Source organism: Oncorhynchus mykiss, chromosome 17, assembly GCF_013265735.2.
Source record: "Oncorhynchus mykiss isolate Arlee chromosome 17, USDA_OmykA_1.1, whole genome shotgun sequence".
In the NCBI taxonomy this organism is placed as follows: Eukaryota; Metazoa; Chordata; class Actinopteri; order Salmoniformes; family Salmonidae; genus Oncorhynchus; species Oncorhynchus mykiss.
In genome coordinates, this window is record NC_048581.1 from 26,235,867 (window position 1) to 26,261,909 (window position 26,043).

At 43.7% G+C, this 26,043-nt stretch overlaps 2 protein-coding genes across 2 annotated transcripts in view; both read right to left on the reverse strand.

Annotated features, from left to right (window-relative positions):
• The window catches only part of LOC110493544 (phosphoinositide 3-kinase regulatory subunit 6), a 47,242-nt gene extending 45,295 nt beyond the window's left edge, over positions 1-1,947 (reverse strand). The window contains exon 1 of the mRNA XM_036949480.1: positions 1,719-1,947. The gene's annotated coding sequence lies outside the window, so the exon portion shown is untranslated. The remainder of the gene's footprint in view (positions 1-1,718) is intronic.
• A 140-nt stretch (positions 1,948-2,087) lies between these two features.
• The window catches only part of LOC110495115 (phosphoinositide 3-kinase regulatory subunit 5), a 29,684-nt gene continuing 5,728 nt past the window's right edge, over positions 2,088-26,043 (reverse strand). The window contains exons 2-18 of the mRNA XM_036949478.1: positions 15,174-15,286; positions 14,166-14,281; positions 13,844-13,912; positions 13,606-13,744; positions 9,743-9,812; positions 9,179-9,353; positions 8,809-8,977; positions 8,627-8,695; positions 7,537-8,426; positions 6,700-6,825; positions 6,469-6,600; positions 6,194-6,287; positions 5,738-5,814; positions 5,506-5,599; positions 5,240-5,325; positions 4,599-4,714; positions 2,088-4,200 (exon numbers count right to left, since the gene is read on the reverse strand). Coding sequence (XP_036805373.1) covers positions 4,053-4,200; positions 4,599-4,714; positions 5,240-5,325; positions 5,506-5,599; positions 5,738-5,814; positions 6,194-6,287; positions 6,469-6,600; positions 6,700-6,825; positions 7,537-8,426; positions 8,627-8,695; positions 8,809-8,977; positions 9,179-9,353; positions 9,743-9,812; positions 13,606-13,744; positions 13,844-13,912; positions 14,166-14,281; positions 15,174-15,273 — 2,670 coding nt within the window. The 5' untranslated portion in view covers positions 15,274-15,286 and the 3' untranslated portion in view covers positions 2,088-4,052. The remainder of the gene's footprint in view (positions 4,201-4,598; positions 4,715-5,239; positions 5,326-5,505; positions 5,600-5,737; positions 5,815-6,193; positions 6,288-6,468; positions 6,601-6,699; positions 6,826-7,536; positions 8,427-8,626; positions 8,696-8,808; positions 8,978-9,178; positions 9,354-9,742; positions 9,813-13,605; positions 13,745-13,843; positions 13,913-14,165; positions 14,282-15,173; positions 15,287-26,043) is intronic.

The window sequence follows — 26,043 nt, forward strand, 5'->3', positions numbered from 1 at the left end:
ATATAAACTTGGGAACCCAAATAAGTTCACGGAATATAAACATTGATCCAGCAATTAACACTTTACCCATACATTTAAGCTGCAATATGTAACTTTTTGGGCGACCTGATAAAATGAACATAGGAATGTGAGTTATAGATTTGTCATTCGCATTGAAAGCAAGTCTAAGAAGGGGTAGATCTGTTCTACGTGCGCTATTTCTATGCTTCCTGTTCTTAAATGTCATTTTTGCATCTCTTACTTTAGGTTTTGTACACCAGCTTCAAACAGCTGAAAATACATTATTTTTTTATATGGAAAATATATTTCACAGTGGTTTAGGGGGTGGGTATAGATTTAGGGGGTGGGTATAGATTTAGGGGGTGGGTATAGATTTAGGGGGTGGGTATAGATTTAGGGGGTGGGTATAGATTTAGGGGGTGGGTATAGCTGGTTTAGATGGTACAATGATTCTCTACACTATACTTGCTTGTTTTGTCACATAAACTGAAATTAGGCAAACTATTAAAATGAATCCATGTTTCATGCATCCCACCCACAGAATTTTAGCAACAAGGAAATGGTGGAGTGATTTCTGCATAGTGCATCTTTCATTTGCTCATATACCGGTTTAGTAACAATGTAATTAAATTAGCTGGAAATGGGCACCAACAATCTATGAGTCATTCGAACCCTGCCCAAACAACATCACCAACAACCAATCACGCATCTAGCCTGGTTCCAGATCTGTTTGTGCTGTCTTGTTGACTGTTGATCATAAGAGTTGGCAAGACAGCAGAAACCGATCTGGGACCAGGCCACCATTCATCCCAGAACTACCCAGAATGACCAGGAAACCTGAATCTAAAACAAGGAAACTTGAGGAAATGCACCCTGGACAGCTGTGTTTTAGACTCACCAATACAAAACACACATCGCCCACAGAGCCAGAGCTTCAATCAGGCATTGTGTTATCATACTGTTGTTATCTCAGGAGAGAGAAAAAACTGTTGTTGTCCTTTGTGTATTCCAGTTGGGGCGTAATGTGTTTGAACAGGCATGGTGGCAAGGAGCTTTTTTTATAAAGACTAAAAATGGAACAAAAATATCAAAATATAACAACCTCTTCCCATGTCTACTCTGTATGTATCCATATTCTTTTCATTCACGACTGTCTATCAATAAACAATGAAATCCTGAATGCATCGTTTGTGAGTGGGATATCTGTATGAGTCGCTATCAAACTGGTTAGGTTACAGTGGGGCAGATTCTGAACTCTCAGTTACCTTATCTAAGTGTAGTACCACACTGCCACACCGATAAAGAATGCACCTGATTCTCATTCAATGGAAGACTTAAACAGCAACAGTAAACGAGTAGAACCAAACAAAATATGCAGTAATCTTGTAATGAGTTTTTGTAATTCTCAACCCCAAAATACAAAGGCACTCTGAGAACAATCGATTGTGCATGGTTGACTACAGCTTTGAAATATGCATCAAAGCCTGGTTCCCCTGGCACCATATCAGAAAAAGAGCTCAACATGATCTCAGTAGTGAGTTCAACAGCGCAACATTATTGCAGCATTTAGGTTACAATACCGTGCAACTTGAACATAAAACATGAGTCATGCAATGGTCCAAGAGTAATTATCTTACTATAAAACCATTCAAAATTAACAAAACGAAAACGCCATGCATTTAAGAGAGCTTATTTCTGTGGACAAGATCACTATTTACCTGCCGTTAGGTTCAGCAAAGAAATCCATAAGAACTCTGTGAAGTTGATTGCTCGGGAAAATACAACTTCACACGTTGCTACAGTTGCAGCTGTGACAGCAGCACGCCGGGTAGTACAGTATGACAACGCCCACAGAGGATTTATTCAACCAATACAATGTCTCAATTGTTTCCCTGCCGCTCTAGATAGGAGTTAGCCAATCAAATAGGCCTCCAATATATACCTGTATTTTGTGCTGGTTGAGGTTTCTCATCTTTGAATAGATTTTTTAACACAGTTGATACTCTGTTTAAAAGTCAGCCTACTGTTACTCACTGTATGTTCAAAGATACCCAGAGAAACAAGTTTTTTAAAAATGTAGCCTACCATTTTATCTTATTTCATCATCATTATTTATTTCTTGTAGGATTTGTCATACTATACAAACAATTCATAGAACATTGATTCGACATTGATAAGACGCAAAATAAAGACTAACATCAAAATTGGTACCATATGGAGAGAACAGAAGTGCCAGACAACACCATTTTGTTATATCTTGTTACATGTACAGTACCTTTCATGTATTTATGTTTTGCATCTGTCTGTTGAAGTTAACCTTATAGCAATATACACTGAATGTACAAAACTTTAGGAATACCTGCTTTTTCCATGACATACTGTAGACTGCACTGTTGGTTAAGGGCTTGTCAGTAAGCATTTCACGGTAAGGTCTACACTTGTTGTATCCGGCACATGTGACAAATAAAGTTTGACTTGATTTGAATCCAGGTGAAAGCTATGATCACTTATTGATGTCACTTGTTAAATCCACTTCAAAATCAGTGTAGTTGAAGGGGAGACGACAGGTTAAAGGTTGTTTGTTTGTGTGCCATTCAGCCGATGGGCAAGACAAAATATTTAAGTGCCTTTGATCAGGGTAGGATAGAAGGTGCCGGTTTGCATGTGTCAAGAACTGCAACGCTACTGGGTTTTTCACACTCAACAGTTTCCCGTGTGTATCAAGAATGGTCCACCACCCAAAGGACATCCAGCCAACTTGACACAACTGTGGGAAGCATTGTCAACATGGGCCAGCCTCCCTGTGGAAGGGCTTTCGACACCTTGTAGAGTTCATGCCCTGACGGACTGAGGCTGTTGCGAGGGCAAAAGAGGGTGTAACTCAATATTAGGAATGTCACCTAATGTTTCGTACACTTGGTGTGCATGTGTAATTACTAGTCTGTGGTGTTTTCCTGACATCATAGGGAAACTGGTTAGGTCACAGTCAGGATAAACCCAGAGTCCTACCCATTTAAAAACAAAAATTTCTAACATACCAACCTCACCCTTTTTTAAAAGCATTTTTACTGTGCATTCTTTTCTGCTGTATGATTGATTACTGTGACCATATCCATTTTCGCCAGTGCAAAGCTGTAGGCAGCAATAAATTAGACAACTGATTAACAAAAGGACTGGATGAGTATATTCTGTAGCACCATAGACTGGTCTATGACACCAGGTCAATCTATCCTGGAATATCTATGTCCTTTCCTGCGGTCATTGGTATCAGCTAAATAAACCAAATATATCTTATGTTTTGTCAAATACAGTGTCAAATAAACATTACAGTGTGCTACTCAGTATGATACATCTTATATTATGTACAATGGAATGTCAAAATGGGATTATTTAATACAATGTCAAATGTATACATTCAAATGTAAAAAACAACATTGAACATAATTGCTTTTGGGTGAGTCTGCGGAGTCCTGAGAAAGGCTGTTTTTCCTACCTCATTATCCTGACATACGTTACTCTCGTGTGGGAAAATGAACACAATGGACTCCCCTGCTGGTCTAAAGAAGTCACTGTGATATTTCAGAAATGTCCCACTTCAGGAAACCGTTGCTCATTACAGTGCAGGAAGAGAGGACTTCAGTGCTTCCAAATACCTTGCACCAATACCAGCGTAGCTACAGTGTAATGTTGAGGTTATTTTGAGGGAAGAAATATATAGTATACAAATGTACATCATTTACATAATCCATAGTGTCCATTTCAGCAACTGGGTATTGAACCCCGGTCTCCTGAATGTCACAAGACTGTGTTAGCCCAACGGAGGTCTGTAGGTCTCAGGCAATGTTAGTCATCACAGGAGGATGGTTCGCTGAACCATCCAGCAGCCATAATGTCCCTTGGCTCCAAAAATAGTCACTTCCATTCATTTTAGTCTGGTCCACAGACTCAAGGCTTTTCATCTCCACTTACTCCCCCTCTGTTACCAGCTGTCTAAAACAAGTGTCATAAATACATTAAAGTATATATATATTTTTAAGGCTAGTCTTCCCCTCTCAGGGCTGTGCCCCGCTGAAGGTGGCTATGGGCAGGCAGAGGAGGGAGCAGAAGGTGGGGTGGAGTGGCTGGATCTGGGCGGACAGACCCCGGTCTAACCTCCAGTCTGTAGAGCTGTCAGGCTTGTAGCATACAGATACTTCACACCTGGGAGAGAAGGAGGGAGGGAAAGAGACACTGTGGTCAGAGTGTGTGTGTGTGTGTGTGTGGCCGTGTTTAACTTTACTTGTGGAGACTGTGTGGATGTGTTTAACTAAGAATAGTAAAACAAAAATGTGACCAACTGGGGATATTTTGTTGGTCCCCAAAAGGTCAAATGCTATTTCTAGGGGGTTTAGGGTTAGGAGCTAGGGTAGTTTTAGGATTAGGAGCTAGGGTTAGGTTTAGGGTACAGGTTAGGTTTAGGGGTTAGGGAAAATAGGATTTTGAATGGGACCACAGTTGTATAAGACTGTGACTGTGTGCGTGTGCGTGCGTGCGTGCGTGTGTGTGTGTGCGTGCGTGCGTGCGTGTGTGTGTGTGTGTGTGTGTGTGTATTCCTGTACCTGGTGACACCCTGGAAGATCTTCTTCTCATCCTGGTCCAGACACACAGCGAAGGTGGTGTTACCAGTCCCACTGACCTGCACCTTGTCCACCTTCACCTCAGTAACGCTCAGTTGCTGTCAAGTAGAAACTGGCCATTAGAAGCAATACAAGTATATTATGGGACTCCAAGGGTCGTTTTTCCAGACACAGACTAAGCACAGTCCTGGATCAAAAACACGATCAAAGGATAATCTCCAGTGAAAGCGTTTAGGACTAGGTTAATCTGTGTTTGTGAAACCAGCCCTAAGGACATATAGAAAAGCATTCATTAGTGGCATTAATGCTGTTTTTGTCTGAGCTACAGGATGCAGTGTGTCACATTAATGTAAGATCCAGTGAGCAGGAAAAGGGTTGGACAATAACAACAACAAAAAAAACTCAAGTGAAAGTCGTGCTCTGTTAAAGTAGAAACTGCGACGTGTCTGTGAAAGTGTACATTGGGTTTGTTATCGGGTTGATCTAGAAATAATCTCGTTCTCGGGGTACGAGAGATGCTGCTTACAGACCTCTTTATGGAGTCCTTATAGAGCACGGCGGTTTATGTGAAGTTGTTGATGTGCGCAAGTCGCACCGACTCGATCTGACAACATCCTGCTCACCTGATTGTAGCCTTTCTTAGATTTGTTTGAGTTTTGCCTTTTCAGTACTTCTGTCATTGTCAACTGCAAGCACTCCATCTTTGAATCTGAAACCGTGGGGGAAGGAAGGGATCAAAACAGGATGTCTGCGTTGACGAAACAAACTTTCAAACCTACAACTGATTTGGCTGCTCTCTAAAAAGCGTTGGCCCAAAAAATGTCCAATTCATGAATGAACCCAGAACTTTATTTTACTGTAGTTTATTTTATTGCTGTCGTTATATCACCTAGTTCCTCTGGATTCTTGCAAGCTTTTGTCAGGTTGATGGAGGTGCAAACTTTGTCTTTCTTCGTCCATTGACTTCTCCCACTGATGACCACCTGAGAGAGAAAAAGAAGGAGAGAGAGAGAGAGAAATACATCAAAGATGCATCAGGCAAAGATAATGATGATTCATTATGCAATTGACACGGTCAGTATGTTTCTAGAAATATGAACAGCTGCTGAACACCATCTTACCCTGTTGTAAACCACCTCTAACATCAGAGGGACTGCCTCCCGGTCGCCATCGATCCCAAACCTCTTGCTCGCTGCACCTACAAAAAGGACAAACACAGAGCTTTCCTATTATGATACAGCCATAGAGCTGAACATGATGCTGAAGATGAATAATCAATCATTGATGATGATGAATACGAAGAATGATGATTTATACATTTAGAATCACTTTGTTTTTTAATAAGCAAAAATCGATGGAAGAGATTCAGTCATGTAGCATTGAAGAAACGACATAGGGGAACAAATGAGACAAATTGAGTCTCTGAATCATAGATTGAAACAGCAGATGTTCCCATAGCCATAATCCACCCAGACCTCGGACTCCCGGCTGCATATTTTCTAATTGGAAAATCTGAACTGCCCGTTGTTTATTATGGGCTGTTTGCTAGGAGACAGGGCCGAGGCAGATGTACGTACCCATAGCCTTGATGGCTCGTGTCCCTGCGGTGTGGCCCAGCTCTAGGGAGTGAAGGAAAACCTCTGTCCTCCTCTCGCCTCCAGCTAACGTCATCTACAACCCCAAGGACATCAAGCAGTCAACACACACATTTATAACATGGAGGTTGAGTGTAGGAGATGTGTGGTGTGTGTGTGTGTGTCTGTGTGTGTGTGAGTGAGAGAGAGAGAAAGAGAGAGAAAGAGAGAGACAGAGAGAGAGAGAAAAAGAGACAAAAAGAGAATCCAGGCCTCACCTCAGCTTGGTAGAGCTGCATCAGTGCAGGCCTGGTGGCATGGCGACAGTAGTACAACACCAGGTCAGCCAGGATGGGCAGACGATCCTCATAGGAACTATCATACAACTCGGACTCCATCTTCGAGGTTTGCTGCAAGACATAGTGAACACCATTGACTGTGGGTGAGACAACACATGATTTTTTTCATCATGTTCATCATTTGATATGTCACACAAAATGTGGTCTTACCTGACACACCACGTTGGCCGGCAGACTGAGCAGGCTCAAGGTGTTGCGTTCGTACCAGGGGTCCAGCATACCAATGAAACGGGCTATGTCGTTAGTGCTGTCTTCTGTGCCAAGAATGTTGAGCTCCTAGAAGAACAATATGTCAGCCTAAACAGCTATCAACCCATTATCTAGAATTGAGGTTACGCTTTAGAGCTGATGTTTCTTATGGTGCACCAGAAACTAACATGGTTTGGGTCCATCTCATCAGGAAGTGAATTGAAGTTCAATTTATACATTGAAAAAACTTAAATATTGTAAATCAAATTTCAATTATCTCCCCAATTGACTTGAATTGAAATAGAATTAACCCCAACCCTGATAGGGCCACTTAAAAAGAGCCACTATACTATAAACCTGATAGGGCCACTTAAAAAGAGCCACTATGCTATAAACCTGATAGGGCCACTTAAAAAGAGCCACTATGCTATAAACCTGATAGGGCCACTTAAAAAGAGCCACTATGCTATATACCTGATAGGGCCACTTAAAAAGAGCCACTATGCTATATACCTGATAGGGCCACTTAAAAAGAGCCACTATGCTAAATACCTGATAGGGCCACTTAAAAAGAGCCACTATGCTATATACCTGATAGGGCCACTTAAAAAGAGCCACTATACTATAAACCTGATAGGGCCACTTAAAAAGAGCCACTATACTATAAACCTGATAGGGCCACTTAAAAAGAGACACTATACTATAAACCTGATAGGGCCACTTAAAAAGAGCCACTATGCTATAAACCTGATAGGGCCACTTTTAAAAAAGCCACTATACTATAAGAGTTGCACTCACTGTACAGGATGTACTTCCTCTCCGTGGGCTAGCCGACTGGCCTCCGGGGCTAGGGCACCTGGGACTGGGGCACCTCACAACACCGTCCCTCTTCACAGGCACAAAGAAGAACTGCAGCCGGAAGGCTCTGCTGAGGCTCGGGCAAACGTTTTCTCTCTGGCGTAGGTTACTATAGGCCCTCGCCACCTTGCCCGCCACGTGGTCGGCCCCGAACACTACCACCCTCAGGGTGGTGGCATTACTGTTACCCTCCTCGTCACTGCTCAGGATGGGCCTCCGGCGGAAGCACACGTGCTTGAGGGCCTGGGGGGTACAGGGGGTCTGGAACAAGGAGTCTGGGCTGCGTAGGTGCACCTGCTGCGGGAGGGAGTTGGAGCGCTTTGAACGAACAGGGACAAAGTCCGTAACATCTGGGCTGCCGAGGCTCTTGGCTCTGGTCAGGGATTGCGTCTTTGTCTTGAAGAAACGGGAGAAGTGCTGGCTCCGACGAGCCGAAGTTTTGGTTGACTTGCCGGATGATGGGCTCTGTTCCAAAGGTGAGGGGCTGCAGGTGGCGTCCTCGGGGTCTTCGTAGAAGTCGCTGTCGATGCCGGAAGTGACTGAGAGAATGGAGGGGGTGTAGGATTCGGACAAGTTGGAGTACATGGAGTCTTTAGAGGCAGTGGAGAGGGAGGAGACGGTGGAGAAGGTGGAGGCTCGGTGGTCCACGCTCCAGCCGTTGTCTCCGACATGTCTACGTACAAAGTCCTTCTCTCCCTCTTCCTTCTCTCCCTCTTCCTCCTCCAGGTCGAACTCTGCATCTTCTTCCCCCTCCTCACCATCACCCCGACCACTGGAGGTCTGGAAGCCGGTTAGGTCATGCTCGTTCTCCAGAATGGTGTTGAGGATGTCTGAAAATCACAAGGACACAGTCTATCAGTTGCATGTACTGTAAAGGACCGTCGACAAATTAATTTGTCACAATCCAAGTTGAAACCATCAAACAGAAAGGAAAGTCAACCTAGGTAGGAGAAACCTAGAGAGGAACCAGACTCAAGGGGGATCCCATGACAAGCCATTTCATGAGAGACTGAAGACCAAAGTCCTTTACCAAAGTTGTCCTTGTCCCAGTGAAACATGTAGCACTTGGCTGTGGGCAGTGGTAGAGTTTGCAGCATTCCTAAAAACAGAGCAAATACAACGAAACAACATTTACACACATTGTATGGACATTTTTTTCCCAGTAGCCTCAATATGACAAATCAATACACTGGTTAGGCTCCACCCTCTCACCGTCAGACTTCCTGACATCGGACGCTGGGACGCCCATCCTCTCCCTCAGCCCCTCCAGGCCCTGCGTCACATGATCACGGCCTTTCGCCGGGTCGTCCATGGCAGCGGCCCTCTCCAGGACGTCGGTTACCATGGAGAAGATCTCCACCAGCACTTCTAGACTCTTGACCTGTGGCGAGAAAGTCATGTTGTGTTTCTGTTCAGAAGATCGGTACTAACAAACTATCAAACTACTAACCATTGATTTTGACCATGATGGGTAAAAACTAACAGATTACACATCCATCAAGACTAACAAAATCTTAGCTAAAATCACAATTTCTATCGGTATCTCTATAGCGCTCCAGTGGTATATTGTGTCGTCCAGTACCTGCAGGGCTTTGTGGATGCTGGCCAGGGGGTACTTGGTGCCCAGGGTAGCCTGGTAGGCATGTTTGACCAGGGTGATATACGTCTCTCTCTGGGACCGTTGGATACTACTCAGTTGGTCTGCTACAGACAGGAACTCAGGAGGCACCTCACTAGGGTTCATCAACAGAACCGTCCTATGGGAATGAGATGACATAGGGTTGACATGGTGGAAAACACAGGGGTGATAGGAGGTCTGCACTCTAAAAAAAGTAATTATTATTATTCGTTGTTGCATGAATTCTAGAACAGGATGATACACATGCCTTTGTCTCTCGGCACACATGCAAAGACGTGTATATAAACACACACCCAGTTACACGGAAACAGAACAAGGGGAACGCTAACAGAAGAAAAACCCACAGAGTGAAAAGGAAGTAGTGATATATTGGGCAGGGAAGGGGTGGGGAGAACGAATAACTGAAGTGGAGTTCCAGACGTGTGGTTTACATGTGCATGACAAACATGCGCAGTCATTTAGAATCATCTGTAGTAAAATGTAGCAGTTAAACTGTTGACAACCTACATTGTTTTTGAGCGATGTTTTGAGGTGGCCAGGCCTTGCTCTTCTCTCACCAGTCTGTGATAGGATATGCCTGTGAAGTGAACACACGCTGAATAAGTTGATTGTTCTTTGCACACTAAAGTATTGTAATGCACACAATTACATCATCATTTGATCTCACAACATCACAAAATAGTGATGCCCATTCACACCACTGCAAGCTCATTCATTCATTCATTCATTCATTGGCCTGTACCCGACGGGACTTTCTCCGATTTCAGTCTTATTTTTGATTTGATCTGTCATTATCCTCTTCCAGGTAGTTGACAGGATGTTATAGTTCTGCTTTTTTTCGTTTTGTGAATTGAAGTATCACACATCCGCTTTCCAAGAACAGGCTCCCACAGAACCGTCAAGCCCTTCTCCATTATCAATGGCACATGTTTGAGCAGACACGTTTACCTAAACCTGACTATTCATTTACCTAACTTGATCAATTTGAGGTGATCAAGTTAATCCGATTAGGTTATATCTACAGTGCCTTCACTTATTCCACATAGAGTGGCGTTACAGCCGAATTCAAAATTGATTTGAATTGTAAAAAAATAAATCTTACCCATCAAACCACAATACCTCATAATGATAAAGTTAAAAACAGATTCTTTTTGCTAATGTATTGAAATTGAAATACAGAAATATGGAAAGCAGACAACCAGGTTTTCCTCTAGGATTTTGCCTGTTCTTAGCTCCATTCCGTTTCCTTTTTATCCTGAAAAACTCCCCAGTCCTTAACGATTACAAGCATACCCATAACAAGACGCAGCCACCACTATGCTTGAAAATATGGAGACTAGTACTCAGTAATGTGCAGGGTTGAGTAGGTTACTTTCTAAATGTACTCCGTTACAAGTTACCCGTCCAAAATTGTAATCAGTAACGTAACTTTGGAATTACCCAAACTCAGTAACGTAATCTGATTACATTCCATTACTTTTAGATTACTTTCCCCTTAAGAGACATTAGAAGAAGACAAAAATGTATGTTACCAATTGAACAACATCTATTACAGGATAAGTCAATGTTAAAGTTTACATAGCTAGGCTTTCCAAATGGCGCAGAGGTCTAAGGCACTGCATCGCAGTGCTAGCTGTGCCACTAGAGGTCCAGGCTCTGTCACAGCTGGCCGTGACCGGGAGACCCATGGGGCGGCGCACAATTGGCCCAGCGTCGACCGGGTTAGGGGAGGGTTTGGCCGGCCAGAATGTTCTTGTACCATCGCACTCTAGCGACTCCTGTGGTGGGCCGGGCGCAATGCACGCTCACACGGTCACCAGGTGTATGGTGTTTCCTCCGACACATTGGTGTTGTGCAAGTGTCAAGAAGCAGTGCGGCTTGGCTGGGTTGTGTTTCGGAGGAAGGCATGGCTCTCGACCTTCACCACTCCCGAGTCCGCACGGGAGTTGCAGCGATGAGACAAGACTGTAACTACCAATTGGATACCATGAAAAAGGGGGTAAAAATAAATAAAATAAAAAGTTTACATAGCTGGCAATATATGGATGTTAAATGTTACTTTATGGGTTGATTCTTCTTCTACCCCATCGCTTTCTACAACATATAATACAATTAAATTATATCTTTACATTAAAAACCAAAGCCTCTCAGAATTCCAGTCATTCCAACAAGAATCTTCAAGAATAGGACTTGGAAATATGGAAGTACAGATTAGCCATGTAGTGACTCCAAAACTAATGACTTATTAGCCAGCCCTACTCTGTTGTTTATGATTTTGTTGTCATGGAGGACTGATTGGGATCATTGATTCAAGTTGAAAAATAAATGCTGCGCTCATGGAATGGCATGCTTTGCCAAGAGTGTGCAAAGCTGTCATCAAGGCAAAGGGTGGCTACTTTGAAGAATCTAAAATATATTTTGATTGGTTTATCACTTTTTTGGTTAGTACATGATTCCTTGTGTGTTATTTCATAGTTTTGATGTCTTCACTATTATTCTACAATGTAGAAAATAGTACAAATAAAGAAAAACCCTTGAATGAGTAGGTGTGTCCAAACTTTTATATTTAAGTCCAAAAATGGATGTAGCAACTACAGATTGCCCCTTTAAGTCTATCAACATTTTGCAAATTTGAGCATGTGTCCATTAGGCCTATGTAATTATTTTATCAGCATTAATTAGATTGAGCAATAAAAGCCCCACTTTGATTCCATAGGCTTGGATCCGCACTATGCAGCTGTTGCAAGAGCGCATTTTTCACTGTCTGTCCACTGGTTTCAAATACAATGATTGATAGGAAGTTTAAACTTCTTGTATTCAACCATTATTGGGTTCAAATACACATTTAGATTCGTGAACAACCATCCACAACAACCACAATCTGTATGACGCAAATAGCTAAATGAGAGAGCAGCAGTATGATTCACATCAATGCGCTATGTAGATATCAATAATAAATTATATCCCCGTATTGCCGTAGGCTACACCACTGCTGTCATCCTTACCTCCAAGCGTTTATTCAAGTTGGATAATCTTTGGATACCGACAGCAGTCGCACCATTGGAAGACATTGCTTGGACTGTAGCCTACAAAAGCCTATTCCTGCTCTTTTCCTGTGATCCATCAAACACATTTGGTGTGTCATCATAGTGGTCTCTGACTTGTGGTCAGACTCGCTCAGGTGGAACAAACTTAAATTTGACCCTTTTTTCAATGCTGATTTGAATGTCATTGAACAAACAGAGAAGTGTCAAATATTTTTTCCACAAACATCCATTCTGATTTTAAAAGTAATCCTCGAAGTAACCATCTAGTTTTTTAAAAGTATCTGTAATCTGATTACAATATTTTTGCTAGTAATTTAACGGATTACAGTCACCATTTTTTGTAATCCCTTACATGTAACAGATTACATGTAACTACATATAATCTGTTACTCCAAACCCTGGTAATGTGTTGTATTGGATTTGCCCCAAACATAACACTTTGTATTCAGGGCAAAAAGTGAATTGCTTTACCACATTTTTGCAGTATTACTTTAGTGCCTTGCTGAAAACAGGATGTATGATTTGGAATATTTATATTCTGTACAGGCTTCCTTTTTTTCACTCGGTCAATTAGGTGGAGTAACTACAATGCTGTTGATCCATCCTCAGTTTTCTCCTATCACAGCCATTAAACTCTCTAACTGTTTTAAAGTCACCAATGGCCTCGTGGTTAAATCCCTGAGCGGCTTTCTTGCTCTCTGGAAAGTGAATACTTTCTGATACTCACTGTATTTGTGCGTTTCATCTTACTGCATTATCTGTTTGAGTCACTAGGGGTCAGTCACTGATCATGGTTGACAGAGCCACCATGACATGGGGTGTATTCATTATGGAAACGGTTTACCGTTTAAGAATCAAGTGGAATCAACCAGAGCAAACTAAATGAAACGGGGAGGGACCCATCTGAATTTGTCCAATAGATACTCTTGTTTGCGTTTTCTGTGTTTGGAGTAAACAGTTTATTGCAAAACGTTTTGCAACAGAATCGGCATAATGATTACAGCCCTCAGCAACTATGGCTCGGACCATTTTTGACCTCATATTAATTCACAGTCCACATCATGCTCATCAATTTATTTAACTAGGCAAGTCAGTTAAGAACAAATCCTTATTTTCAATGACGGTCTAGGAACAGGGGCAGAAGGACAGGTTTGTACCTTGTCAGCTCAGGGGTTTGAACTTGCAACCTTCCGGTTACTAGGCCAACGCTCTAACCACTAGGCTACCCTGCCACCCCAATGAAGTAAATGAATAGTTCAAAACCCCCATAGAAGCATGGGGTAGATATAAAACCTAGAGTAGCCCACGTCTTTCCATATTTACCTGGGGCCTTGAGTTCCTGATGTAAGGTGGAGAGCAGTCCTTTACACACGCTGCAGTAAGGCTCTGGCCAAGTCAGGAAACAGCCAAACACCTCACAGGCCTCCTCCAGCAGCTCCGTGGCAGGGGGACAGAAGGGGGTCTGCAACCAGAAAAACACCTAGTTAGGGGTAACTAAGGTTGGGGTTTTCATGTTTGATTTATTGATTGATTGATTGATTGATTGATTGATTACCGTTACCTGTAACAGAGTGGAGGAGAACATGATAGCGAGGGGAGCCACTAGCTCATACTGACACTGATCCTGGACCTGCACACACATACGGAGAACCAAAAGTTCATTCACGTATCCACACTTTATAGTTTCAGTTCTCAATTCCCACCACAAGACGGCATACTGCTCCTAATCACATACTGTAGATCAGACTAAAATCCCACCTACATCCTGTAGAGGCTTGGGGTCATCATGACATGTGACCATAAGAATCTAGGTCATAGCAGCATCCTAAGTAGAGGAGTTATGATAGCCTCTGCCCTTTCAGTAATGACCTGTGACCCCTCACCTCTCGGGTCTTCCTGAGGATCTGCTGCAGGAGGATGAGGAAGTTCTCTGGGTCTCTCTTCACCAATTCCTCCAGACTCCAGCGGTTCAACGACTGGCCCGCCGTGCACATCAGGACTGAAACACACACACACGTCACATCACATCAGAGGGAGCATGCCACATTGTGTAACATGCTTATGAAACTAAAACATATAGCTTCCCTGAAGGGTACACAGTGTACTTCAAAACAAATTAATAACATCATTTCAACACAGTATGTGGCAACAAGGTACCTCCTGAAAATGTGATATAGAAAACCACAGTGTGTAGGTGTGTGATATCTGACTCAGTTGGTGCTGCCACGCTTTACAACACTAACCGATCCTACCCCCTCACACTACCTCATCATGCTTCCAGGCGCACTGCGGTCTGTGCCGCCACGTCTCTGTGTGTGTGTGTGTGTGTGTGTGTGTGTGTGCACAACTTCCTCCACAGCCATAGTGTCAACGTTGATACTTCCTCTAGCACGTAATAACATTTCTCTGACAGTTTTCAACAACAACAGACTCACTAGACCTACTGGGCTTCAGATATACCTGTCACAACGAACAGTTCTGGTGCGCAGAAGTTGAGAAAGAACAACAAGTTACTGTCCGTGTGGTCTGACTGATGACTGGTGATTTTCTTGTGGAGGGGTTTTAACACGTTGCTGGACACTCGAAACGTCTCATGCTATTTGATATCATGTCGACTTTCTGTAACACCACACTTAGAAAATGTTCCTGCAGTTTGGATCAATACTGTGACATGAACTACATGCAACAGTGACAGGCCTGCCTGTGAACAGGCCTTTATTTCCATTTCACGTGAACAACCATATTATGCCTTTCTTAACAAATAAAGGACTGCATGTCTCAAATGAAATACACTGGGAATCAAATTCCCTGAGAATGAAAACTAAGTCACCAACGAAGAGATGAAATACACCCGCCCACGTCCGACCCTGCTCAGCTCAGATGAGGCTTACCGTTCCAGGGTTGTGGCGCCGTGGGGCTGGGTCTGAGCCCATCCAGACATCGGTCCAGAGCATGCTGGATCCGGTCCTCAGTACACGACGTGTGTTGCATGTCTTCTCACGACCTGGAGTAGAAGAGAGGGATAAGAAGATAAACATCACGCCTCTCTCCATTCATCCCTCTCTTTCCGTGAAAGCATATTAGACTTATCGGATCAAGGAAGTAAACACAGGTCCAGTTTTGCATCTTGGTATACATCGCAGGGGACGTTTGAAAATGCCCTCATGAGTTCCGTGGAAAAGCCACAAGACAGGAGGGGATTTCAGGGGGATGGAGAGATAAGAAAAACAAACTGTTATTCTCTCTTCCTTCCCTTCTTATAGTTTGTTATATTTCTATGGCCCGTCATAGGCATCGCCCTCATCTGTGTTCCTGGGAATCATATAGAGACAATAGGATACGGGACTTCCTGATATGAGGACACACAACAGGGGCATGTTCAGTAGAAACCAAACGATTTGAACATGTTTTGAAACAGAGAACATGAACGGGTATATTATAAAATAACATCACATTTTTCGGCTTCAAAATGTTTCTGTTTCACGCCTGTTTCGACCCAGGTGTTAGGATCTATGGTTGGGCTTTGTTTCAGTCGTGTTGTATCTCCTGTTATGCATGATAGGGTGAGGGTGTTGTTTTATAACAAGCAATTTCATTGCTTTCACTCACAATCACAGGAGTTTCATGTTTCTGTAATCCAGTCTCTGCATCAACGTAATAAGGTCCAATAACAGTCACATTAATAAATGTACATTATCTCCTCAAAACTACTGGAGGCTGATGAATTTGCTGTCTAATACTATAATAACTGGCAATAATTTGTTAATAATTGTGTAATTTGACTAAAATGTCTAATTGTTTTTCACAACAATCTTGACTGCAGATTGATCAACAGCCGGACGTTTTTTGGTCATGACTTAATGATACAATCTGCAGATGTCTCAAGAAAGGCCTGTAAAAACGACTGCCAAAGACATCGGAGTGTTGTTGACCAGCTACAGTAATGTAGGACACTGGACATTCACAATAGAAGCAGCTATTGTATTAGCCCGCGTGCCAATCTATTAGTGCTATCCTGCCTTCTTCGTATCACTCATTGCCATACCTTTGACCTGACAATGAGAGCGGCAGGAGTTGGCAAGAGCACAAACAGATCTGGGACCAGGCTTCTAGTGTATGAATTGACTGTACGCATTCTAAGATTCCAATATAGGGACATATCCAACAGGTATTGTCTCAGGCAGCAGCCGCACCACGTATGGTCCTTTCTTGTCCTTCACCATGGGTTAGAGCCCAGGGTTGGGGTTTCCGAAGTGGACAGTGCAGCTTCCTTTGTTGAGTGGAAACAAACGTTTTTCATAAGACAAGACACTTCAAACCCTCCCACCAACTAGTGTTTGTATCCAATAACAGGCTCAAAAACTCCCCATCGAGACAGAGAAGTCCCCTATATCCCACATGTGACTGATAATGTGTGCCAGATAGCACCGCGCTGCATATGAATCTGTGCCTATGAGTGGCTCACACAAATGCACAAAAGGTCAGAGGAGTGATCGCCATGGTGATTAGCGGTAATATCTCACCAACGTACCGGTGAATGAAAAACCCACCAGACACCTGCTCTGAGGGAACTTACACTGATTCTGACCAACCAAGGCTCATCTATGAGTGTTCCTCACTGGCCTTATGTTGATACAGAGATAAAGCTGAAACATAAAAATAGACTAAATCAAAACAAGCACTACCTCATTTGAAGCATTTTAAAACCAGGAGCAGGTTTCATTTGGGTCCTGGGAACCGACTTTTTTAAAGTCATGTTACAGGGGCCACGGGTTAGACGAAGCCAAACTTTCTCAACTGGGTCATTCAGCTGCTGTTGAGCGAGGCAATGATATAAATGCTCACAACGAGAAGTCTCCCTATATTTAGGTCTCGTGGGGGGACTTTTCACAGTATTGACCAAAGGACAGGAAACTGTCATTGTGTACAGATATGAGCCTGGGTGGCCACACATACACAAAGAAACAGACAAATACCACACAAGGTTGGTGGCACCTTAATTAGGGAGAACGGGGCTTGTGGTAATGGCTGGAGCGGAATCAGTGGCACGGCATCAAATACACCAAACACATGGTTTCCATGCCATTCCATTCGCTCCATTCTGGCGATTAATATGAGCTGTCCTTCCCTCAGCAGCCTCCTGTGACACACACAAACACAGCGGGGCCAGAGAGCAGAGAGTCAGACGGATGGGGAAATCTAGGGTTACCCCCGGCTCCAGAAGCTAACCGGCGGGGCGCCCCCGCCATTTAAAGCCCCTAAGGAACCACGAGAGGAAGAGCATGTGAACAAAGGCCAGGGGGGTCAGAGTAATTCAACCATTATTTCCCAGCACCACTACTGTTAACAACAATATGGTGAACCCTGACAATAACAATAGAAGCCACATAAACGACACTCCCATACAGTCTTGTTCTCAGCCCCCGTCGCCCACGCTAAAAGGTGTACCGTATAGCCTGGTCTGAGATCTGTTTGGTCTGTCTTGCCATTGTTTGGCTTGACAATGACCATAGGATTTGACAGGACAACACAAACAGGTCTGAGATCAGGCAAGATGTGTTGTGAGTGGCACGGTCAGTAGGTGTAGGAAAGTTACTGTTTGATACTAACCGGTAAATGACCCACCCGGTCATTGTGGAACTATACTGTGTTGGACACAGGCCAGGTGGAATGGGAAGGAACTAATAAGTCATATAAGTTCTGATGGCTGTATCCAGCCTAGGTTCAGATGTTGACTCTGGGTGTAATAAAGCAACTCTTATGATCTCATTTACAGTAGGACATTCAGAGTGAGTCATCCACTGCCATATAATGGCTGACTGTCGGTTATGAATTTATTTAAATGATTATGTAGTGGTATGAATGCATTAAGTATGGCTCATGAATGTGTAATTAAGTCAAACAAAGTAATACCAACATTTTCTAAACATCAGTGACTGTCAGTGACTGTCAATGTAACAATAGCATAGATTAACAGGCTGTTCTAGAAAATTATATTCAGGTATTGAATCATTCTGTTTACATGGCAACTATTGACCATATATGAAACTGTGGGTTTTCATAAGAGGATGTATGAATGTCCTCTCAAACGTCAACAAGGTCACTTCCACATTTTCAGCTGTTGCAACAGAGGTTAATAAGGAAAGCTGACTAAAAGTCACATGTCTGTCTCTAGGTGCCATGTCCCCAGTCTCTCCTTTCCTTCACATCACATATCATTTTGGAGTACCCTACACTCTTAGAATAAAAGGTGCTATATAGAACCTAAAAACAAATATTTGGCTGTCCCCATGGGAGAGCCCTTTGAAGAACCCTTTTTGGTTCCTGGTAGAATCCTTTTGGGTCCCATCTAGAGCCCTACATGGAACCAAAAAGGGTTCTACCTGGATCCAAAAAGGGTTCTCCTATGGGGACAGCCGGAGAAGCCTTTGGGAACCCTTTTTTCCTAAGAGTGTAGCATCTGCAGGTTTTCCACTAATCCCTGATTTCAGCCCAAGGTGCTAGCATGACACATCCAATCTCATCCAATTAATCAATTAGGATCAGTTAGAGCAACTGATCAATACAAACAACTGGCTCCCAGTTTAAACCAAAATACTTTGGGGATTGGAGTGCCACGATCAAGCCAACAACTGAGTCATACTGAGCCTGACCGAACATAACCTGACTATTTAGTCTTATTGTCAGCAGATGTATAGGTCAAGCCTGAATGGGACTCAATCCTGGTGGAGCACCCTTGCACACAGCTGCAGATGTGACATGATGAAGGCCCTCAAGTAATCTCAAGTCAACAGCAACAAGATCTTCAGCTTGCCGCTAGCCTGGTTGCCAGATCTGTGTATGCTTTAGCCAAGCAGATCTGGCAACCAGGGTAGCCTTCCACTCTGCCTGTACCCTCCATAGAGATCTTATTAAATGACTATGTGTAATTCTATGGTACCCTACCCTCAAAACAGTGTTATAGCCATGACAACGAGCAACAGATCTGGCAACCAGGTTAGCCCGCTTTCTTCTCTGCCTCTACAATGCTCTACCCTGAGACACAGTGTGAGACTCTTTCTTCTTCACGTCTTTCCTTTCCTCTTCTTTTTGCCCAGGCTGATCACATTTCCAACAGCTTCCAAACAGGAAAATAGCTCCCCAGCTCTGGAAGGGAAGCAGGTGCCTGTCCATTGTTGTGGTGTGATCAGCCTCTCAGATAGACTCCCACAGACAAGGTAGGAGGTATGGATGGGGGGGGGGGGGGGGGGGGGGGGGGGGGGGGTCATCTTATTGTACTTTAATTGATAGTCCCATATCCCCATCCAATCTTCCTCTGTTGGGTTTAAAACACTGATGGCCCCCTCCTCTCCTCGTATCACCTTTATCTCAACTGAACCACTGCATGAGCACCAGCCTCTAAAACAAAAGTTGAACAATAACACGATAATGCTCTGCTGTAAATTGCTTCCTCTTTTGTTCAATGCAACTACCGGCCAGCGGGTGTCTTTCGCACGTATAGGCCCAACCAGGTACAGTGGGATACAGTGGCAAGGTATCGATGATGGTAAAGTTCATTAGGCTCTATGGTGGAAGTATAGAAGCGGCCACATCTGCAGTTACTGAACACTTACAGTTGAAGTCGGAAGTTTACATACACAAAGGTTGGAGTCATTAAACTGGTTTTTCAACCACTCCACACATTTCTTGTTGACAAACTATAGTTTTGGCAAGTCGGATAGGACATCTACTTTGTGCATGACACAAGTCGTTTTTCCAACAATTGTTTACAACCAGATTATTTCACTGTATCACAATTCCAGTGGGTCAGAAGTTTACATACACTGAGTTGACTGCCTTTAAACAGCTTGGAAAATTCCAGAAAATTATGTCATGGCTTTAGAAGCTTCTGATAGGCTAATTGACATAATTTGAGTCAATTGGAGGTGTAACTGTGGATGTATTTCAATGCCAACCTTCAAACTCAGTGCCTCTTTGCTTGACATCATGGGAAAATCAAAAGAAATCAGCCAAGACCTCAGAATAATATGTGGAGGTCTACAAAATAATTGTAGACCTCCACAAGTCTGGTTCATCCTTGGGAGCAATTTCCAAATGCCTGAAGGTACCACGTTCATCTGTGCAAACAATAGTACGCAAGTGTAAACACACGCAGCCATCCTACCGCTCAGGAAGGAGTCACGCTCTGTCTCCGGGAGATGAACGTCCTTTTGTGCGAAAAGTGCTAAACAATCTGAGAACAACAGCAAAGGACCTTGTGAAGATGCTGGAGGAAACAGGTAAAAAAGTATGTATATCCACAGTAAAACGAGTCCTATATAGACATAAATAATGTCCCAAGATGGCATAGCAGTTCAGACGTATTTTTGTCCTCGTCCTGTCGTGTCCCATATATATATATATATATATTTACAACTTTTTTTTTCACATACATTTTTAATTTTCCAAAAACTCATCTTCAGAACACTCTCCTGCAATCCGCTTCACCAATTTATATTTATATAAAAAAGTATTATTTACCTCAGATCTGTAATCCTTCGAGAGGCTAGCCAGAAATTAACCAGAAGCTAGCCGGGGGCTAGCCAGAAGCTGGTCCAGAAGCTACTCAGAAGCTGGTTCAGAAGCTAGTTCAGAAGCTAGTTAGCTTCTTTACTGGCTAATCGTTAGTACTCAGCTAACCACGGTTTGTGGTCATCGGCTGTCCTTTGGTTCGAGAATCTATCGGCAGTTTTGTACGGCGCGGTGCAGCGCAGCGCGGCTCGGAACGGAACATACCGGACCAATTTTTCTCTCCATGTCCCTGGATTTCGGCCGCTGGCTCTGGACATCCATACCTGGATCTCACAGCTAGCTAGCTGCTATCCGTGTGACTATCGGCTTTCGTCGATTCCGGAGCTAACATCAATTGTTCCGGAGCTAGCCAGCTGAAGAGTTCCATCAATCACTCCTGGGCTGCAGTCACCTATCCGGACCCGTTTTGCTGCCTACGCGGAGCCCCACCGGGCCTTCACAGCTGGACTGCCGACGTTGTCTACCCGAGGGAGTTGTCCGGCTGGCTCCTCCGGCGCGACGTTGCCTGGGCGCCTATCTGCGGCCTGCTAGCCGATGGCTATCTTATCGGCTGCTATCTGAATAGACAATCGGACAATTTTTATTTTATTTTTAATTATTTATTTTTCTTCTTGGGCCTCTATAACTATATATATTGTTTTTATTTTTGTTGTTGTTGTGTGATTTGGATTAATCCCCTCTACCACACGGAAACCCACTAATCTACTGACGGAACGCAAGAGTTGGCTAATAACAGACCTCCATCCTATGCTAGCTTGCTCCTATGCTAGTTCGCTACCGATTTAGCTGTCTAAATCACCGTGACCCCCAACCAACCTCTCCACTCACTGGATCCTTTTGATCACTCGACTAAGCATGCCTCTCCTTAATGTCAATATGCCTTGTCCATTGCTGTTCTGGTTAGTGTTTATTGGCTTATTTCACTGTAGAGCCTCTAGTCCTGCTCATTATACCTTATCCAACCTATTAGTTCCACCACCCACACATGCAATGACATCTCCTGGTTTCAATGATGTTTCTAGAGACAATATCTCTCTCTTCATCACTCAATACCTAGGTTTACCTCCACTGCATTCACATCCTACCTTACCTTTGTCTGTACATTATACCATGATGCTATTTTATCACCCCCAGAAACCTCCTTTTACTTTCTGTTCCAGACGTTCTAAACGACCAATTCTTATTGCTTTTAGCCGCACCCTTATTCTACTCCTACTCTGTTCCTCTGGCGATGTAGAGGTGAATCCAGGCCCTGCAGTGCCTAGCTCCACTCCTATTCCCCAGGCGCTCTCTTTTGACGACTTCTGTAACCGTAATAGCCTTGGTTTCATGCATGTTAACATTAGAAGCCTCCTCCCTAAGTTTGTTTTATTCACTGCTTTAGCACACTCTGCCAACCCGGATGTTCTAGCTGTGTCTGAATCCTGGCTTAGGAAGACCACCAAAAATTCAGACATTTTAATTCCAAACTACAACATTTTCAGACAAGATAGAACTGCCAGAGGGGGCGGTGTTGCAATCTACTGCAAAGATAGCCTGCAGAGTTCTGTCCTACTATCCAGGTCTGTACCCAAACAATTTGAACTTCTACTTTTAAAAATCCACCTCTCTAAAAACAAGTCTCTCACCGTTGCCGCCTGCTATAGACCACCCTCTGCCCCCAGCTGTGCTCTGGACACCATATGTGAACTGATTGCCCCCCATCTATCTTCAGAGCTCGTGCTGCTAGGCGACCTAAACTGGAACATGCTTAACACCCCAGCCATCCTACAATCTAAACTTGATGCCCTCAACCTCACACAAATTATCAATGAACCTACCAGGTACCTCCCCAAAGCCTTAAACACGGGCACCCTCATAGATATCATCCTAACCAACTTGCCCTCTAAATACACCTCTGCTGTTTTCAACCAAGATCTCAGCAATCACTGCCTCATTGCCTGCATCCGTAATGGGTCAGCGGTCAAACGACCTCCACTCATCACTGTAAAACGCTCCCTGAAACACTTCAGCGAGCAGGCCTTTCTAATCGACCTGGCCGGGGTATCCTGGAAGGATATTGATCTCATCCCGTCAGTAGAGGATGCCTGGATATTTTTAAAAAATGCCTTCCTAACCATCTTAAATAAACATGCCCCATTCAAGAAATTTAGAACCAGGAACAGATATAGCCCTTGGTTCTCCCCAGACCTGACTGCCCTTAACCAACACAAAAACATCCTATGGCGTTCTGCATTAGCATCGAACAGCCCCCGTGATATGCAGCTGTTCAGGGAAGCTAGAAACCATTATACACAGGCAGTTAGAAAAGCCAAGGCTAGCTTTTTCATTCATTTGCTTCCTGCAACACTAACTCAAAAAGGTTCTGGGACACTGTAAAGTCCATGGAGAATAAGAACACCTCCTCCCAGCTGCCCACTGCACTGAAGATAGGAAACACTGTCACCACTGATAAATCCACCATAATTGAGAATTTCAGTAAGCATTTTTCTACGGCTGGCCATGCTTTCCACCTGGCTACTCCTACCCCGGTCAACAGCACTGCACCCCCCACAACCCCCCACAACAACTCCAAAGCCTTCCCCATTTCGCCTTCTCCCAAATCTGCACAGCTGATGTTCTGAATGAGCTGCAAAATCTGGACCCCTACAAATCAGCCGGGCTAGACAATCTGGACCCTTTCTTTCTAAAATTATCTGCCAAAATTGTTGCCACCCCTATTACTAGCCTGTTCAACCTCTATTTCGTGTCGTCTGAGATTCCCAAAGATTGGAAAGCAGCTGCGGTCATCCCCCTCTTCAAAGGGGGTGACACTCTTGACCCAAACTGCTACAGACCTATATCTATCCTACCATGCCTTTCTAAGGTCTTCGAAAGCCAAGTCAACAAACAGATTACCGACCATTTCGAATCTCACCATACCTTCTCTGCTATGCAATCTGGTTTCAGAGCTGGTCATGGGTGCACCTCAGCCACGCTCAAGGTCCTAAATGATATCTTAACCGCCATCGATAAGAAACATTACTGTGCAGCCATATTCATTGATCTGGCCAAGGCTTTCGACTCTGTCAATCACCACATCCTCATCGGCAGACTCGACAGCCTTGGTTTCTCAAATGATTGCCTCGCCTGGTTCACCAACTACTTCTCTGATAGAGTTCAGTGTGTCAAATCGGAGGGTCTGCTGTCCGGACCTCTGGCAGTCTCTATGGGGGTGCCACAGGGTTCAATTCTTGGACCGACTCTCTTCTCTGTATACATCAATGAGGTCGCTCTTGCTGCTGGTGAGTCTCTGATCCACCTCTACGCAGACGACACCATTCTGTATACTTCTGGCCCTTCTTTGGACACTGTGTTGACAACCCTCCAGGCAAGCTTCAATGCCATACAACTCTCCTTCCGTGGCCTCCAATTGCTCTTAAATACAAGTAAAACTAAATGCATGCTCTTCAACCGATCGCTACCTGTACCTACCCGCCTGTCCAACATTACTACTCTGGATGGCTCTGACTTAGAATACGTGGACAACTACAAATACTTAGGTGTCTCGTTAGATTGTAAACTCTCCTTCCAGACCCATATCAAACATCTCCAATCCAAAGTTAAATCTAGAATTGGCTTCCTATTTCGCAACAAAGCATCCTTCACTCATGCTGCCAAACATACCCTTGTAAAACTTACCATCCTACCAATCCTCAACTTTGGCGATGTCATTTACAAAATAGCCTCCAATACCCTACTCAACAAATTGGATGCAGTCTATCACAGTGCAATCCGTTTTGTCACCAAAGCCCCATATACTACCCACCATTGCGACCTGTACGCTCTCGTTGGCTGGCCCTCGCTTCATACTCGTCGCCAAACCCACTGGCTCCATGTCATCTACAAGACCCTGCTAGGTAAAGTCCCCCCTTATCTCAGCTCGCTGGTCACCATTGCATCTCCCACCTGTAGCACACGCTCCAGCAGGTATATCTCTCTAGTCACCCCCAAAGCCAATTATTTTTTTGGCCACCTCTCCTTCCAGTTCTCTGCTGCCAATGACTGGAACGAACTACAAAAATCTCTGAAACTGGAAACACTTATCTCCCTCACTAGCTTTAAGCACCAACTGTCAGAGCAGCTCACAGATTACTGCACCTGTACATAGCCCACCTATAATTTAGCCCAAACAACTACCTCTTTCCCTACTGTATTTAATTTATTTATTTATTTTGCTCCTTTGCACCCCATTATTTTAATTTCTACTTTGCACATTCTCCCATTGCAAATCTACCATTCCAGTGTTTTACTTGCTATATTGTATTTACTTTGCCACCATGGCCTTTTTTGCCTTTACCTCCCTTATCTCACCTCATTTGCTCACATCGTATATAGACTTGTTTATACTGTATTATTGACTGTATGTTTGTTTTACTCCATGTGTAACTCTGTGTCGTTGTATGTGTCGAACTGCTTTGCTTTATCTTGGCCAGGTCGCAATTGTAAATGAGAACTTGTTCTCAACTTGCCTACCTGGTTAAATAAAGGTAAAATAAAAAATAAAATAAATAAAAAATAACCTGAAAGGCCGCTCAGCAAGGAAGAAGCCACTGCTCCAAAACCGCCATAAAAACGGGTTGCAACTGCACATGGGGACAAAGATCGTACTTTTTGGAGAAATGTCCTCTGGTCTGATGAAACAAAAATAGAACTGTTTGGCCATAATAACCATGGTTATGTTTGGAAGAAAAAGGGGGAGGCTTGCAAGCCGAAGAACACCATCCCAACCGTGAAGCACATGGGTGGCAGCATCATGTTGTGGGGGTGCTTTGCTGCAGGAGTGACTTGTGTATTTCACAAAATAGATGGCTTCATGAGGGAGGAAAATTATGTGGATATATTGAAGCAACATTAGTCAGGAAGTTAAAGCTTGATTGCAAATGGGTCTTCCAAATGGACAATGATCCCAAGCATACTTCCAAAGTTGTGGCAAAATGGCTTAAGGACAACAAAGTCAAGGTATTGAAGTGGTCATCACAATGTCCTGACCTCAAGCCTAACACAAATTTGTGGGCAGAACTGAAAAAGTGTATGCGAGCAAGGAGGCCTACAAACCTGACTGTTACACAGCTCTGTCGGTAGGAATGGGCCAAAATTCACCCAACTTATTGTGGGAAGCTTGTGAAAGGCTACCCGAAACGTTTGACT